Here is a 17253-nt window from a genome sequence, read left to right as displayed (position 1 = left end):
GGAGGGCAGCTGACAGTATGTACCCAGGGGAAGGGGGTTTGTTTAGGGCAAGAAAAAGGAGGAACATTATGAAGTTGGGGGGGGGTTCCTGAGAAGAAAATGGGTTGTAAAAACAATCCATTAGCATGAGGTGACAGAGAATAATGGGCTGGCCAGGATTGAGCATTTTTGGGAGGATGGATTTGGTGGTATGTTTGCAGAGGCTTGGGAGTAAAGTGCCCAGGAAAGACCAGAGCCCCTGTGGATCATGCAAAGGGGCTGGGTTGACAAGGTTTATGGTGGATGCCGCAGAGATGGTAGTTGATCTGTAAGGGAGGGAGCGGGTGTTTTCTGAAAAGTTTTGGAACAGTTTAATTGCTTCTTTGGCTACAGTGGTGGGGTGATTCCCAGAAGCGTGTCTGCTGGGTTGGAGGAGGTGGCCCCTGTCTCTTTGTGGTAGGCTAAGTGTACAGCAGATATTTCCCAGATGTGATCTGGAGCTGAAATGGCAGCATATGCATCAGAGGAGAGAGACAGGCACATCTAGCATTGGTGAGACAAGGGTGAAGAGGACTGGTCTAGTAGGCTTTGTGTGAGATTGATCGTGCTGAGCAGATAGTGAGGTGTAATGTCTGGGAATTTTAAAGGGATTGAGAGGGGTATTAAGGTGAGGAAGAAAATGATTCTGGTGAATCCTGCCATGAGAAATTAATAACATCTCCTTGGAGGTGAAGACCCATAGGAATGTGAGGATGTCTTTGCAATTGGAAGATCAGATGCTATAGCTGTTCTGAAGGGGGCAGGAGAGTTCTGTTATGCTGGTTTACAACTCAGACTCAGGCTGTGAGATGGATTTATGATTCTCACAACTGTGAGACTGGTTTTTGACTTACAGCTTGGAGATGGTTGGGGTTAAGTTCTTCTTCTTCTTCTATGATTTGGGTCCAGTGAATGCAAGTCGAGGAGAGGAGAGTAGATTTCCATTCTTGCTTGGTAGCTTCTTCTGGTGCTTTCTTATGTCTGTAAAAATGTATCCATGAGTTGATACCCTGTAATCTGGCCACTGTGCGAGTAGTGAGGAGGATTAAAAGGGACCATCCCATTTTGGGGATAGGGCCTTAGGGTGGAGGATTTTGAGATATAGCCAATTGGCTCACTGGAGGGAGACCTCTTTGAAGGGGAAAGTTGGTTTAGACAAGATAGTATCAGCTATCTGCCTCAGTGAGACTCTCATAGAGGCCAGGTTAGGGAGGTAGTCCCCTAAAGAGTAGGGGAAATGGAAAGTTTCCCAGGATGAGTGACCTGGCACACATTAATTCAAAGAGGCTACGGGAGTGGGGTTTTCTGGGACTAATGCATAGCTGCATGAAGGCAATGGGGAGAATGTCTGCCCAGTTTTGTTGTGTTTCCATCATGAGGCAAGTGAGGTGTGTTTTAATGAGTCCATTCATTTTTTTCTACCTTCCCTGAGGCTTGTGGTCAGTAGAATGAATGTAATTTCCACTGTATGAACACCCTTGTTTTATTGGGAAATAAATGCTGGGCGATTATCTGACTGGAAAGTGGTGGGGAGACCAAAAGGAGGGATTATTTCACTGAGAAGGGCTTGAATGACAGTTTTTGCCTTTTCATGGAAAGAAGGGAAACCTTCTATCCACCCTGTAAATGTTTCCACGGTAGATATTTTTGGCATCTGACTGGAGGCATGTGAGCAAAATGAAGAGGCCAATTTTATCCAGGAATGAGTCCTTGGAGTTGGTGGGGATGTGTAATTGGGAGTTTCAGGGGGAGTTTGAGGACTGGTTCTTGAACAGACCATGTAGGGAGCAGTCATTTTAGTTAGGTCCTTAAAGTGAGTTGAGTGATGCATGAACAGACGTAAAAGCGGGTCAAAGATCAGAGTCCAATGTGAATTTGGTTATTAGAGTAGTTAAAATGGAAATGGCTGAGTGTTGAGGAAGTAAGATTTTATTATTTAGGACGTACCAGCCTTCATGCAGGGTGGGCCCTTTTCCCTTTAAGTGGTTAGTTGCTTGGGGAGAGTATTATCATGTCAGGGTTTGTAGGAGAGGCAAGATCCTTTGGGGAAAGGAAAGAGAGGCTTGGGCCTTGCCTTGCACATCAGCTTTGTGGTGATGTTGGAAATGTCCAAAGTGAGTTTTTGATGTTCCAATGAAGTGTAAAGCTGCTACATTGATGGAGAAGGCAATGGCTTGCAGTAATTTAAGAATAAGGTTTTGTTGATAAGAGGGGATGCCTGAGTGGTAGAGACTCCACGTTCTTTCCATAGAGGTATGTGAGAATGAAGGTTATGGAAAGTGTATTTAGAATTTGTGTAAATGGTGATGTTTTGTCCCTGTGCCAATGTTAGGGCACAGATGAGGGCAAGGTGCTCAGCCTGCTATGATGTGGTTCCTGGGTGTGAGGGGCTGGACTCAGTAAGTGTTGTGAGGGAGACGACTGCACAGCCTGCTCTGGTACTAGTGTTTTTTGTTTTGTTTTGTTTTGTTTTGTTTTTGAGACAGAGTCTCACTATGTCACTCTTGGTAGAGTGCTGTGGCATCACAGCTCACAGCAACCTCAAACTCCTGGGCTTAAGCGATTCTCTTGCCTCAGCCTTCTGAGTAGCTGGGACTATAGGTGCCTGCCACAATGCCTGGCTATTTTTTTATTGCATTTATTGTTGTTTAATAGGTCCAGCCTGGGCTGGAACCTGCCAGCTTTGGTGTATGTGGCTGGCGCCCTACTCACAGAGCTATGGGCACCAAGCCTCTGGTACTGTTTTAAATGCAGGTGGAGCTGCCATCTGTGAACCAAGTGGTTGCTGATGGAATGAGTGTGTCTTGGAGGTCAGAGAAGGGATGTAAGAATTGAGAAAGAATTTCTGACCACTCGTGTGGTGGTGTGGTCCAGGATGGGTTGGGGAATGGCAGAAGTGTGGCTGGCTTTAAAGTGGTGCAAGGACAGGTTTGGGTTTTCCAGAAGAGTGGCATGAAAGACCTGGAGGTGGGCTGAGGAAATGATCATTATTGCATGGTGTGTTAGTCCCTGAAGGGAATCGGAGGTGTAGACATGGAAGGGCTGCGTGAAAGTGAATTTGCAGCTTTCCTGGAGTGAAAGTGAAGCTGCTAGTACAGTGTGGAGTCAACAAGGACATCCTTTTATTGCTTTGTCAAATTGTTGAGAAAAGCATGTTAAGGGAAGAAAATCAGGTCTTTTGGTTTGAGTAAGTGTGCCAAGGGCAAATCCCCATGACTGTCAAGAGAGAGGAAAAGGATTTGGAGGGAATGGGAAGGAAAATGGATGAAGCTCGGAGTAGAGCCTGCTCGAGTTTCATAAACAGTTGAGAAAGGGAGGGCTCAGGAAGCAGATGTTCATCAGGGTCTCCAATGGCTTTCTAAAAATGCTAAAGTTGGGAATCCACAGAGGAAAGAAATTAGCCAACCCCAAAAAGGACAAGAGAACCTGTTTAAGAGGTGAGAGGGGTAAGGTGGCAGTACGTTTTTTCCATTCCAGAGTTAGGCTCTGGGTGAAAAGGGTAAGAGAGATGCCAAGGTGAGTGACTTGAGTTTTGACTAATTGAGCTTCTTGGATGACACCCAGTAGCCCAGATTCCCAGGGCAATTTAATAGAGAATGAAATACAGAGTTAGTGAGGGAAGGATTGCACAGGAGTAAGTCATTGACACATTGGAGAACAGATGATGACCTTGGCTTGAACATTTTGTGATCTGAGGGTATGGCTTTGCCAAAAAGGCTATCTCTAAAGCCCTGGGGGAGGACTGCCCAGGTTAATTGTTGAGTTAATTGGGTGTCTGGGTCTGTCCAGGGAAAAGTGAGTCTTAGGAATTAGGGTGGAGAGGAATAGTGAAAAGGGAATCCTTTAAGTCTAGGACTGTAAAGTGTGTGGTGGAAGGGGGAACAGTGGAAAGGAGGGTGTAGGGCTTTGGGACAAGGGGAGTTATTGGCACAGTGGCCTCACTGACTGTCCACAGATCTTGGACTAATATGAAAGAGGCTTCAGGTTTGGGAATTGCTAGGATAGGACAGAGCCTGGGGAGGAGGTGGGTTGGAGAATGTGGTATTTTAGTAAGCGATTAATAATTGGTTGTGGACACTTTATAGCATGGGTTTTAAGGGGATACTGAAGTCGACTGGGGAGATGTGAAGGGTCAGAATGGTTGACTGTTATGGGCTGATAGTGTGGAGGGATTGAAGAGGTCACATTGTCCCAAATTTTGGGATTAACCTGACATAAAGCCTTTGGGAGGGGCATTAGCACAGAGAGAGGAGAGGCTTTGGAGGAAAGCAACAGAAGTGTGGGGACCTGAATGGGATTCTTGATTTTGAGTGATGGGCATAAAGTAAAAGTGACTTTGAGTATAGATAGTGGGTTTCAGCCAAGCAGGGGAGTGGGGCATCTAGGAAATATGAGGAAACATGTGCGGTTTTGAGTCAAGTAGAGGTGATTCATTCCATGACCCCAGCCACAGAGATGTTAGAGAATAGTAGTGGCCCTGAAAAATCAGGCAGTTATACATGTGGCCCCCAAATTCATGAGAAAGGAGATTCTCTTACCCACTAACCAGAAGACAAATCCGAGGCTCTGCTACTGAGATGGTAATGGTGGGGGCCTGAGAGCCAGGTCCCTTCAGTCCTCGGGGGCTAGTCCCAGGAGTTCAGGCAGCTCAAATCCTGGCTCAGTCACTGTCTTGCAAGGGGTGGCCCCAGGCCCTTTGGCTCAGGGACACTCATCCTTCCAGTGACCCTGAACACTACAGAGCAACAGGGTCTGAGTGAAGCTCGAGGATTAGGACAATGGAGGGCCAGTGACCCTGTTGGCCACACTTGTAGCAAGGACCTGGAGGCTGTGAAGAGTGATGGGGTGTTCAGGTTTAGGGCCAGAGCTCTTTCTCTGCCCCTGAGGGTGGAGGCCAAGCACCTGGTACTTAGCCTGTTTACTTCTGGCCACTTCCTCTTCTCTGTTGTTACAGACTTTAAAGGCCAATTTAACTAATTGCTTTGGGGGCATGGGGAGTCTAGGTCCTTTAGGAAGAGGAATAGGGGAATTTGGAACGTGGTACAGGTTTGGCAGAGTGAAGGGCAGCCTTAAAGGAGAAAGAAAGCGGGCGGCGCCTGTGGCTCAGTGAGTAGGGCGCCAGCCCCATATGCCAAGGGTGGCGGGTTCAAACCCCGCCCGGCCAAACTGCAACAAAAAAATAGCCGGGTGCTATGGCGGGCGCCTGTAGTCCCAGCTACTCAGGAGGCTAAGGCAAGAGAATTGCTTAAGCCCAGGAGCTGGAGGTTGTTGTGAGCTGTGTGATGCCATGGCACTCTACCAAGGGCCATAAAGTGAGACTCTGTCTCTACAAAAAAAAAAAAAAAAAAGGAGAAAAAAAGCATGGATATAGGAGACCTCAGACCAGTTGCCATTGCCATTCATAAATTTCCAAGACCTCTGGGAATGTGTAGATCAAAATTGCCATTTTCAGGCCACTGGTTTCCATTGTCTAATTTGTACTGGGACCAGGAATGTTGCAGAGGAATGTTAATCCTTTGGTCTGATGTCTCCTTTTAGTCCCAAGGGGCCTAGGTTTTTGAGGAGACAGCCCAGTGGGTGTCTTGATAGGGGATGAACAGCAACTGCCCATGGCCTGTGAGGTGAGGAGGAGAAGGAGTGGGGCTGAGGCTTACCAGGGGAGAGGCAGGCGTCCCCGCCTCACCTGTGAAGCCAAGAGGACGAATTCTGGAGATTCCCAACACTGTCCATCAGGCGTCCCCAAAGGAAGGTGTTGGGAGGATTGGAACACTGAACCTAGATGCCAGGGGAAATCCTGACCTAGCGCTAGGATTTTTGGAGGAATGAAAGAAGAGAGAAGTAGCCCCTCTCCACATCCACACCAGCATCTTCAGCTTTGGGACTTTGTGATGTGTGTTAATCTTGCTGGAGGTTAGGTGATATCTCAGGGTGGTCTTGATTTGCATTTCTCTGATGATAAGAGACAATGAGCATTTTTTCATGTTAGCCATTCATCTGTCTTCCTTAGAGAAGGTTCTGTTCATGTCTCTTGTTCAGTGATAGATGGGATTGTTAGCATTTTTTTTGTTGTTGATTAATTTGAGCTCTCTGTAGATCCTAGTTATTAAGCCTTTGCTCAGTTCGTAATGTGAAAATATCTTTCCCATTCTGAAGGTTGACTCCTTGCTTTGGTAATCATCTCTTTAGCTGTACAGAAGCCTTTCAGTTTATTTAATTCCTGTTTATTTTTGTTGTTCACTGTGCCTGGTTTTAACCCCACAGTTCTGAGGGTTCTGTGTGATGTGACTGGCCCCTCTCCTCTAAGGTTCTGGGTGTAAATGTTCTTTTGTGCATTCTCTCCTGAGATCTGATACAAATGAAGAGTCACCTGATTTCTAACACTTGAGGTTCTTCATTTCCTCCACTACAGAGTTAGTATCTTCTGTTTCTCAGCATCGCAAGGGTTCTCTGTCACATGACAAGAGGATGTCGACAATCAACTCCTAGTTTGCTTTCTCCTAACATTTTCAGATTCAAGGCTGTTCTTTCTGATGGGGTCTGACTTCTTCTGTGGCTTTATCTTTATCTCTCTCTTTCTCTCTGCTCTTTACTCTAATGTTATGTCCAATGGAGCCAAAATGTTGATTAAACACTGCTTCCTCTCCCTCTTTGAAAACTGAGCAAGATTTGTATCCTGTCTTTATATACATTATATTCAAGATTCTATATACCTTTGTTCTGTCTTGTAGCTCTTTTCAGAATAAAGTGGGGTAAGATATCTATTTGATATTTTCATCACCAGTCATGGTCTTTGGCCTCTTTAATAAAATCTTCCATTTTGTCACTTTGAGTCTCTAGATTACATATTATTTATAAAGTATTAGGTTGGTCATGCAGAATGTCTGTTGTTGCAGATCCAAAGAATTTCAACCACAAAATTGCTAAAATTGAATTTTTATTTGATATTAAGAAATTATACATGATACCAGTATTTATTTATTTATTTTTATGTATCTATTTTTATTTTATTTTTATTAAGTAATAGGTGTATACATTAATGCATTCATGGGGTATAATGTACTAATTTTATATATGATTTGGAATGGTTAAATCAAACTGGTTATTATAATCTTCATGTCAATTATTGTGTTAAGACATTTATACTCTACATTTAATAGATCTGACATGTACCCTTGCAAATAGCTACAAACTAAATGTGGCATGCTACATTTGGTTGAAAATACCACTATAATAACTGAAATGGGTCTTTGAAAATGATGGAAAAATAATAAAAATATGGATGTTTTAATTGGTATTACCGATGGTAAGTTTTTTTTTATGTGACCACTCCCAGGTGTTTCTGTGTGGGAAAAGTTCTCTGTCCTAAAACTTGGGTCTTTTCTCTAACTTAAGATTGTTTCCAAAAAGTTCATCATAAACAAACAAAATTGTGAAAAGTGTTAAGCAAATCTTATTGTTCCATGAGGAAAGATGCATATAAATTATCCCTTAAAATCAAACTGCATTGGGCAGTGCCTGTAACTCAGTGGGTAGGGCTTCGGACCCATATACCACGAATGACGGGTTCAAACTTGGCCCTGGGCAAACTGCAACAAAAAAATAGCTGGGCATTGTGCTGGGCACCTGTACTCTCAGCTACTTAGGAGGCTGAGGTAAGAGAATCACCTAAGCTCAGGAGTTGGAGGTTGCTGTGAGCTGTGTGGTGCCACAGTACTCTACTGAGGGTGATAAAGTGAGACTTTGTCTCTCAAAAAAACAAACAAACAAAGAAAAAACTCAAACTGCATAATTTGGTGGCACTCTAACAACTGTAACACAGCCAAACATCAACAATGAACTCAGGGGCTGTCTACCGAATGATGTCTGACTCTAATGATGTCTGAATCTAATTCTGTCCAGATGTAGTGATAAAAACTGTAAAATACAAACAACGTATCTGTTAAGTCCACTGAATTACGAAGCACAACCTGGCTGTTTGGCTGTTTAAACATTAGGGTCCTTTGAATATGTAAAACTCAATAATACTGGTTTCATTTGCAATCTCAACTTAAAAGATAAACAGGACAAGAAATATTATACACTATATAAATCCCATCAGACGTATGTATGATACCAAAAACTGACTTTTAATGCAAAATGTTTCCACATGCCATATATTTAATAAGAAACAGTTCAAATGCCGCATGGACAGCCCACTGTGTTATCTTTTTGCTTGCTCACATAATTCTTCTTTCACATCTGTACATATTCTTGGGGATTTTTACTTTATTTTATTTTTTTTTTCTTTAGAAAACACTGAGGTAACACATTTACTTTTGTATACAGAGTATTATGTAAGAACGACAAAAAGGTAAATTGAAAAGTTCACACACTGTAGGCAAGACTTTCCTTCTGGGCTTGAGAAAGATGTGGAAACTTCACCTGAAGAAATTTTTCTTTCTTTTTCTCCAGATTTTTCTTCCTTTCTCTGAAAGGCTTTCTTCCTTCCTCTTGGCTTCCTTGTCAAGTTTCAGTCCGACAAAATGTTCCACATAGGGCATGTTGAGGAATCATTTCTTTCTGTCTCTTTTCTTTAGCTTCCAAGGTTTGTGGCCCTGCTTGAACTCATGCCGCGTGACTCTTCCAAAGTCTCTTCTCCGAGCGCCAGGTCTAGCCGCCTCTTCACCAGTCTGAAGAAGCCTGAGAGCATCTTCTCTTCCTGGACAACTTTGTCAACTGCATCCGTGGAATCTGTTGCTCTGGACTCAGCATTGGCAATATCCACTGCCCAGCCACCTGCTCTAGAGTGAAGAGCATGTTTGTTTCTTTCAGTAGGACAAAAATTACTTTTTTTCCTTAATTGCTGCCAGGTCAATGATGCTCCAGATTGTCCTTTTTCTTCTTCCCAATGTTTTTGGTCATCAAACACTTCCTCTGGTGCTTGTCTTGCTGATGCAGTACACAGCAACCTGCACTGGTGAAAGGATGTGACATCTGCTGTGATCATAGGCAAGAAATGGAGAGAAAGCCTGCAGTCCGTGCTGGCAAGACCTGAGGGGTTATTAATGATTTGGACACCTTCAGGTCTTCCGAGACTTCTCCAAAGAGCCAAACTGGCCACAGCCATTTTTTCTTGGAACTCTCAAGGGCTTTGTAAACTAGGTCCTGATGTTAGACTTGAATTCACTGTAGCTTCCAGAGAAGTTATAGAACATTCAGTTTCCAAATAAGAATCATCTGCAAAGAAAAATAAAGAAGCATGTCCTTTATCTAAAAGATTCCATAGTTCACTATGGAAATCAGCAAAAGAAAGAGTTGGTGAATCAAGAATCAGCAATATGTATGTATAGCTACAATATAAAATTGAAGAAAATTTGTCGATAGCTGTGCAGTGAATCAATTATCATTGTGGCTAAGTGTCAGAGCTTCTTTTGTCATTCTTCACACCTTTATTCAACAACCATGGGATAAGCCACTATGGTAAGCCCTGGGATTCCACGGTGAAGGTGGCCCAGTACACTGTAACCTGAATCAACTCACAGGCCACGTCCACACAGACTCCCAGACACCATGCAGACATAAAATGGAACACTATGAGGACACACAGAGGGACGTCTATCCCAGCATCTTGTCAGTATTGCAGGCTTTTTGGTGGAGGTATCTAAGTTGATACCTGAGGGAAAAGGAAAAAGTAGGGCAGACAGAGGGAAGAAGGAAACGCACAGAGCTGGGTGAGGAAGAGCACTGGGGACTCCAGGGACTTGAGCAGGGTCAGACGCGAAAGTAGAGGGCAGAGTGTGGTCAGAGGCAAGAGCAAAGCTGGAATAGCCTGACAAGAACCAGACTGATGTGGTGTTTTCATGTCCTGCTAAGGAATTTGGAACTTTTCCTGAGGGCAAAATTAAGCCAAATGACAAAATGACTAGAGAGAGATTTAAAATCAACCTGTCAAGTGACTGGTGATCAGCTGTTACTAGCTGAGTCTGGGTCTCTGGGCCTGACATCTCCACCACACAGCTGTGAAGCTGCTGATGCCACCGCTTTCTGAGAACAGCATCAGTAAGCTGGCTGACCACTCCATTGGGATGGCACAAGTGAAGGAAGTGGACAGCCAGGACAAGAGAGACACACAGACTTCAAGGAAGTGGACGGCCAGGAAAAACGAGACACACAGATTTCAAGGAAGTTGACAGCCAGGAAAAAAGAGACACACAGACTTCTTGAGATATTTTAAAGCTATGGAACATGAGGGATTAATGAGGCATAACTATACTCTGCATTTTGGATGTTTAAGTTTCAGACCTTTCATGAGTTGTGTGTGAGCAAAAGATACTTAACATAGTGTCTTTAAACAAAACAATGGGAAGGAAAGCCAGTGGAATTTACTGTTCAATTCAGAAATTAATAATTATTCTAAATTCAAGTTATAAATTTTGGTGACATACCTTGTTCAAGTCTTCCAATCATATTTTTTTCTAACTCCTGCTGCATCTGAAATCAGTGAAAGATTCTTTTAAGTTAAATAAGAGACATCATCATGGAAATGACATATCACCTACAAAATGTGACCTGCAACTAATAGTTTCAGAGACTTAACCTATCTTGAGGATTGGTTAAATAGAAAGATAATCACATAAATGAAATAAAAGTCTGAATCTAGTTTAGATACTAGAGAACCTATGTGTGTAATGCTCTTCTAAAAATCATACAAAAATTACACATTCTGTTTATCATACATCATTTTATAACAGTGAATGTTTTGTCTTGTCATTACAAAGGTTAAAGAATTCAAGTTTGCAATGAATGCATTACTTCATAATTATTAAGCTCTGCACTTTATAAAAGTTTATTCAGTTTTTCTCTTTAATGGAATTTTTTCTCAAACTTTGCTTTCTCCACCTTTTCAGCAGAGAATCTTAAACACACACATGAAGTATGTGGCACTGTCATAACATTCTGGAAAGTTCTACTGGCAGAAAAGTAAGCAAAATATCATATTCTCTACATTACAATCAACATTTCTTTATTTATATGGACACAAGGATTTCAGAAAATTTGCTTGAAAAATATACATTAGTTTTTTTGATTCATGAGTTTCTAGAATTAGAAATAAGGAAAAATACAGAAATTCTTCAGTTGTAACTCTGATTTCTCTTTAGAAATTAGCATTACTTTTCAGATATTTGAGTAATTATACTTAGTGGTTGACTTACTTATGAAATGTGTGAAATATTTCCATCCGTATTGCAATGTCCGTATCTGGAGTGTTCTCAATCAAACCCTTTCTATCATGGGCATTCTCTCTCACCAAATTCCCACAGCAGGAAGTGATAGTATATTTACCATAACACATAGTTTGTGGAGATAATGATAATACTCTATCCAATGCCTTTGCAAATTTTAGGCACGAAGAGAAATTTTTTTGGTTAACAGGTTTACCAATATTTTGAGAAATGGTTTTCCATAATATTTCTATGAGAATAACATTAGAGATAGGCTTTAGAAAAAGAACGATGTGACAAAACTATTACGAGTTCAGTCTTGAAAAGGAAATAACTCAATACCAAATAAAAGAAGGATTTGTTGGAAGTCATATATTACCATCAATAAACACTATGTAAAACGTTCATTTTTATATGGCCTGGATTAAGGAACTACGAATGTAATATTAATCTTACCTCTCTAGGTGGGGAATACTTTTTGTACAACAAAATTAAGTGGAGGCATTACTTTCTCCTCTTTTTGTTCATTTCAGATTAATATGAGGGTGAAAATGCTTAGGTTACATTATTTTCATCCTTTTCTAAGGTAAAGTTCAAGATGTAGTTGAGTCCTTCACCCAGGGGATGCACATTGTACATATGAGGTAAGATCCCACCATCACCCTCCCTCCTCCACCTTCCCAACTCTATCCTCTCCACTGCCAGTCACTAGACTTTGCTTGTGCTTTTTCTTTAGTGTGGGAGTGTAGTTATTAATATATTGGTGTCATGTTTGTATTGAGTACATTGGATTCTCTTTTCCTATTCTTGAGATACTTTACTAACAAGAATGTGTTTCAACTCCATAAAGGTAAACAGAAAATATATAAAGTCCCCATTTTTTCTTATGGCTGAATAGTAAGTACTCCATGGTATACACCTGCCACAGCTTGTTAATCCACTCATGGGATGATGGGCCTTTGGGTTGCTTCCATGTTATGGCAATTGTGAAGTGAGCTGGGATAAACATTCTGGTGCAAATGTCCTTGTGGTGAAATGATTTTTGTTTTTCTGGGTAGATATCTAGTAATGGGACTGTGGAATCAAATGGAAGGTCAACTTTGAGCTCTTTGAGGAATCTCCATACTTCTTTCCACAGAGTTTGTGTTAATTTTGAGTCCCACCAGCAGTGCAAAAGTGTTCCCTCCTCTCCCCATCCATGCCAGCATGTGTTAATCTACTAAGGACTAATCTAATCTAAGGACTTTGTGTTTTGGGCTAATCTCACTGGAATTAGGTGATAGCTCAGCATGGTTTTGATTTGCATTTCTCTAATTATTGGGTTAGAGATGAGCATTTTTTCATGTGTGTGCTGGCCATTTTTCTGTCTTCTTCAGAGAAGTTTCTATTCAAGTCTCTTGCTCACTTAAAAATGGGTTTGCTCCTTTCTTGTCGATTAGTTTGAGTTCTCTGTAGATTCTAGTTATCCCTTTGTCCAATTCATAGCATGTAAATATCTTTTCCCATTCTGAGAGCTGTTTGTGGTGCCCTTAACTATGCAGAACCTTTTTAGCTGTGTGTATCCCATTTACTTATTTTTGGTGTTGCTGCAGTGGCCAATGGGGTCTTCTTCATAAAGTCTCTTCACGGGACAATCTCATCAAGCATTTTCCCCACATTCTCTTTTAGAACTTTTATTGTTGTGTGTCTTAAATTTAAATGTTTTATCCAGCAAGAGTCAGTTCTTGTCAATGATGTGAGGTGCGGTTCCATTAATGAAAATCAGTGCAAAAATATTCAATTAGATGCTAGCAAACCGAATACAGTGAGACATTAAAAAAATTACACATCATCACCATGTGGGTTTTTTCCCAGGGATGCAAGTTTAGTTCAACATATGTAAATGCATAACTATAATTCACCACATAAATCTAATCAAAAACAAATGCCATATGATTCTCTGAATTGATGAAGAAAAGGCATTTGGCAAAATCCAGCATCCCTTTCTGACAAGAACACTTCAGAAAATAGGCATATGCAGGGCATTTCTAACACTGATAGAGGATCTCTACAACAAACACACAGCCAATATCATATTGAATGGAGTGAAACTGAAGCATCCACTCAGAACTAGAACCAAACAAGGATGCCCACTGTCACCACTGCTATTCAACATAGTGCTAGAAGTTCTAGCCAGTGCAATAGGCATGAGAAAGAGATCAGGGGTATTCAAATGGGACAGAGGTTAAACTCTTGCTCTTGTGGATGTCATGAACTTATACCTGGAAAACCCGAGGCTTTCGACTAGAAAGCTCTTTGAATTGATCAAGAAATAGAGTGATGTCTTGGGATACAAAATCAATCTCCACAAATCAGTAGCCTTCATGTATGCCAACAGTCAAGCTGAGAATAAAATGAAAGACACAATGCCTTTTGTGGTAGCTCCAAAGAAAATAAAATACTTTAGGATATATCAAACAAAGACTGTGAAGGGTCTCTCTAAAAGGAACTATGAAACCCTGAGAAAAGAAATAGCAGAAGATGTTAACAAATGAGGTAACATACCATGCTCATGGCTGAGAAGAATCAACGTTGTTAAAATGTCTGTTACTCAAAACGATCTATAGATTAATGCAATTACCATCAAAGCATCAATGTCATTCTTTGAAGAACTTAAAAAAACAGTCCTTTCTTTCATATGGAACTAGGAAAAAATCCAAATAGCCTATACAGTTTTGAAATATAGTAGCAAATCTGGAGGCATCGTGTTACTAGACTTCAGGTTACACCACAAGTCTATAGTGACCCAACACCATGATACTGGCACAAAAATAGAGATCGAGATCTCTGAAATACAATAGAGAACCTAGAGACAAACCCAGCCACATGTTCAGTCTGATCTCTGATAAACAAACAAAAGCATGCACCGGGGAAAAGAATTCCTGTTTAATGAATGGTGCTGTGGGAACTGGTTTTCCTAACTCCTAAAGTGAACATGGAATAGTTGCCTCTATCCCAACCCAAGAGTGGTCCCCTACATAAACTCTCTCTGTAGGCTTTCACTGACCCCTGATGACTTGACTTCATGAATGACAGCTGAGAGAAACTGCCTCAAGATTATGCATCAGGCCAGAGAGGGAAGCTCAGAGGGGAGGAGTAAACCCAGGCCCCAGGGAAGGAGCGTCTCTGGGAGGGGTGCGCAGAAGCAACATCTTGAGTGTTGACAGCAATCAAGGATGTTTAATACTGGCTTCTAGGAGGCTGGGTGGTTTTAGCCATATTTACAGGTGATACCTGGCAAAAATTAAACATATTTCAAAAGCCCCTTTCATTTTATTCTTACTTTCCCATTAACTCACAAATTTTCCTATTTTTCTAATCCAAAATTTACAATTGTTTTCTCTAGATAAATAACTTAATACTGTATCTAGCACAGATTATGCAAGGAAGAAGGAGAGAAGAATGTCCTGGTGAGATGATCCATGGTCCTTTTCAGTTAGACGTTGGCTATTGCTGCCTTCCGACGTGTGGGGAGCAATCGCATAGGAGGGGCTGAATACTGCAGAGGCAATACAAAAACTGACCCACCGATCTTCATTGCATGTGTGGTAACAAACCAGGAGGTATGTTAATCTCCTGATGGAGTAAAAGATGTAAACTTTTTTTTTCATAAAAACACTTGTCCTTTCCCTCTGGCCTTTCTGTTTATTTCCAGGTAGGGATTATGTCTCAGGGGTGGAGGCAGCATGATCCGCACAGTGATGGAGAGAGCACATCTGCAGGGCCATTCGTCCTGTTTCATTGTAGAACAATACAAGAAACTGAGAAAATTATACACAAGAGAATGTGGTTCAAGTCACACAATTAAAGAAGTTTTTCCATTTATCCACTGCAATCCAATATCAAAGTATAAATACGTTAATGTCTGAAGGAAATTGTACTTGTCATCATGAAAATACCAAGTACATAGAGTTTGTCACAGAGAAAAGAACCAGGCAACAGTTAGCTAGGAGCTGAAAGATGAAGTGCAGAGCCACGTATATACCTGAAGTGGGAAAAAAATGAATGAAAGAAAAAAAGACTTGTAAAAATTTGAGAACCTGCCAGAACCTCTCAAAGGATAAAATGACTACTGACCATTTGGCTAATGGATAAAACAAAGCACAGACAGAAAGAATTACATTGAGCATTTAACTGGTGAACAGGTTCATTAGGCTCTCTTAGCCTGCTGAGTAATTAGCATAACTATTAACTGAGCTTCCAGAGTTAGTTTTCAAAGGAGAGGCACTGCCATACTGTTGCAAATAGGCATATTTTTAGTGGGGAAGAAGTGAAACGCAGCATTCTCTTGAGACATAATGTCCTAGTAGATGAAAAGTTGGTCTTCAGGCTGTAGCTTTAGATTTGATGCACCCAGGAGACCACATAAACATAGCCAGTTGCTGAAAACTGAATTAACATTTGAAAAATTACTGAAATCATTCAAAATTTTTGAATGTGTCAGTAATGCACCCCAAATAGAAAACTAATGAATATATAAATTAGTCTTCCTATTTAAGACATTTAGAAAAGTGATTTTTGTGTGCCATGCATAGTATTAAGCACACAAGTACTAAATGATTCTTAAAAACACAAAAGAATTTAAACCACATAAGTTTTATCTTTTATAAAATTGAAATAAACTGCTGGGTATATTGGCTTGTGCCTGTGATCCCAGTACTCTGGGAGGTGGAGATGAGTACATTGAGCTCAGCATTCAAGACTGCCTGAGCAAGAGTGAGACCCCGTCTTAAAAAAAAAAAATTGAATAAAGTTTTATGACTTCAGTTATCAAAAAAGAATCACGTGTGCAAAAATATCTAGCGATTTATCTGTTCAGGTTAATTTTAATTTTCATATTTTATAGTATGGAAATGGAACCAATAAAACTAAGAAATTATTTTTGATTTTTGAAACAGTCTTTGTAAACCCTGTTTACAAACACTTTATATCTTTCAAAATGGTACGTTACTTGACTTTTCTGATAATAAGTAGTGAGAATATTTTATATTTGCATCAGGCTCAATAATTTATAGAAGTTTTCACCATAATTATATTTTTGTCCCCCGTTGTCCAATTTTATGACTCTGAAGCACTTTAACCCTGATTTTTCCATTTTTTCAGAGAAAAGAAGTCAAATTGAGTTAAGAAGATGATGGAAAAAATGTGCTCCTTGTCTTCCATATTTTACTATGGCTGAGCAGTGCTCCAGGTCTACTGTATTTTACTATGGCTGTGTAGTGCTACATGTCTACCATATTTTATTATGGCTGAGCAGTGTTCCACATTTACCGTATTTCATAATGGCTGAGCAGTGTTCCATGTCTACCATATATTATTATGGCCGAGGAGTGCCCCACATCTACTATATTTTATTATGGCTGAGGAGTGCTTTACATGTACCAAATTTTATTATGGCTGAGGAGTGCCCCATGTCTACCATATTTTATTATGGCTGAATAGTGGCCCACATCTACCATATTTCATTATGGCTGAGTAGTGCTCCACATCTACCATATTTTATTATGGCTGAGGAGTGTTCCACATCTACCATATTTCATTATGGCTGAGCAGTGCTCCAAGTCTACCATATTTTATTATGGCTGAGCAGTGTTCCACATCTACCATATTTTATTATGTCTGAGTAGTGCTCCACTTCTACTACATTTTATGATGGCTGAGCAGTGCCCCCTGTCCACCATATTTTATTAATGCTGAATAGTGCTCCATGTCTACCATATTTTATTATGGCTGAGGAGCGCTCCACGTCTACCATATTTTATTATGGCTAAATAGGGCCTCCTGTCCACCATATTTTACTATGGCTGAGTAGTGTTCCACATCTACCATATTTTATTATGGTTGAGCAGTGCTCCATGTCTACCATATTTTATTATGGGTGATCAGAGCTCCACATCTACCATATTTTATTATGGCTGAGTAGGGCTCCATGTCTGCCATAGTTTATTATGGCTGAGCAGTGCCCCATGTCCACCATATTTTATTATATCTGAGG

At 40.8% G+C, this 17253-nt stretch overlaps 1 protein-coding gene across 1 annotated transcript in view; it reads right to left on the bottom strand.

Annotated features, from left to right (window-relative positions):
* Positions 1–9139: 9139 nt before the first annotated feature.
* The window catches only part of LOC128588741 (ankyrin repeat domain-containing protein 26-like), a 53882-nt gene continuing 45768 nt past the window's right edge, over positions 9140–17253 (bottom strand). Inside the window, exons 12-13 of the mRNA XM_053595571.1 lie at positions 10443–10488; positions 9140–9234 (exon numbers count right to left, since the gene is read on the bottom strand). Coding sequence (XP_053451546.1) covers positions 9140–9234; positions 10443–10488 — 141 coding nt within the window. The remainder of the gene's footprint in view (positions 9235–10442; positions 10489–17253) is intronic.

The sequence above is a fragment of the Nycticebus coucang genome, chromosome 6 (genome assembly GCF_027406575.1).
Source record: "Nycticebus coucang isolate mNycCou1 chromosome 6, mNycCou1.pri, whole genome shotgun sequence".
Taxonomy (NCBI): Eukaryota; Metazoa; Chordata; class Mammalia; order Primates; family Lorisidae; genus Nycticebus; species Nycticebus coucang.
This window is presented reverse-complemented; position numbering and strand designations above follow the sequence as displayed.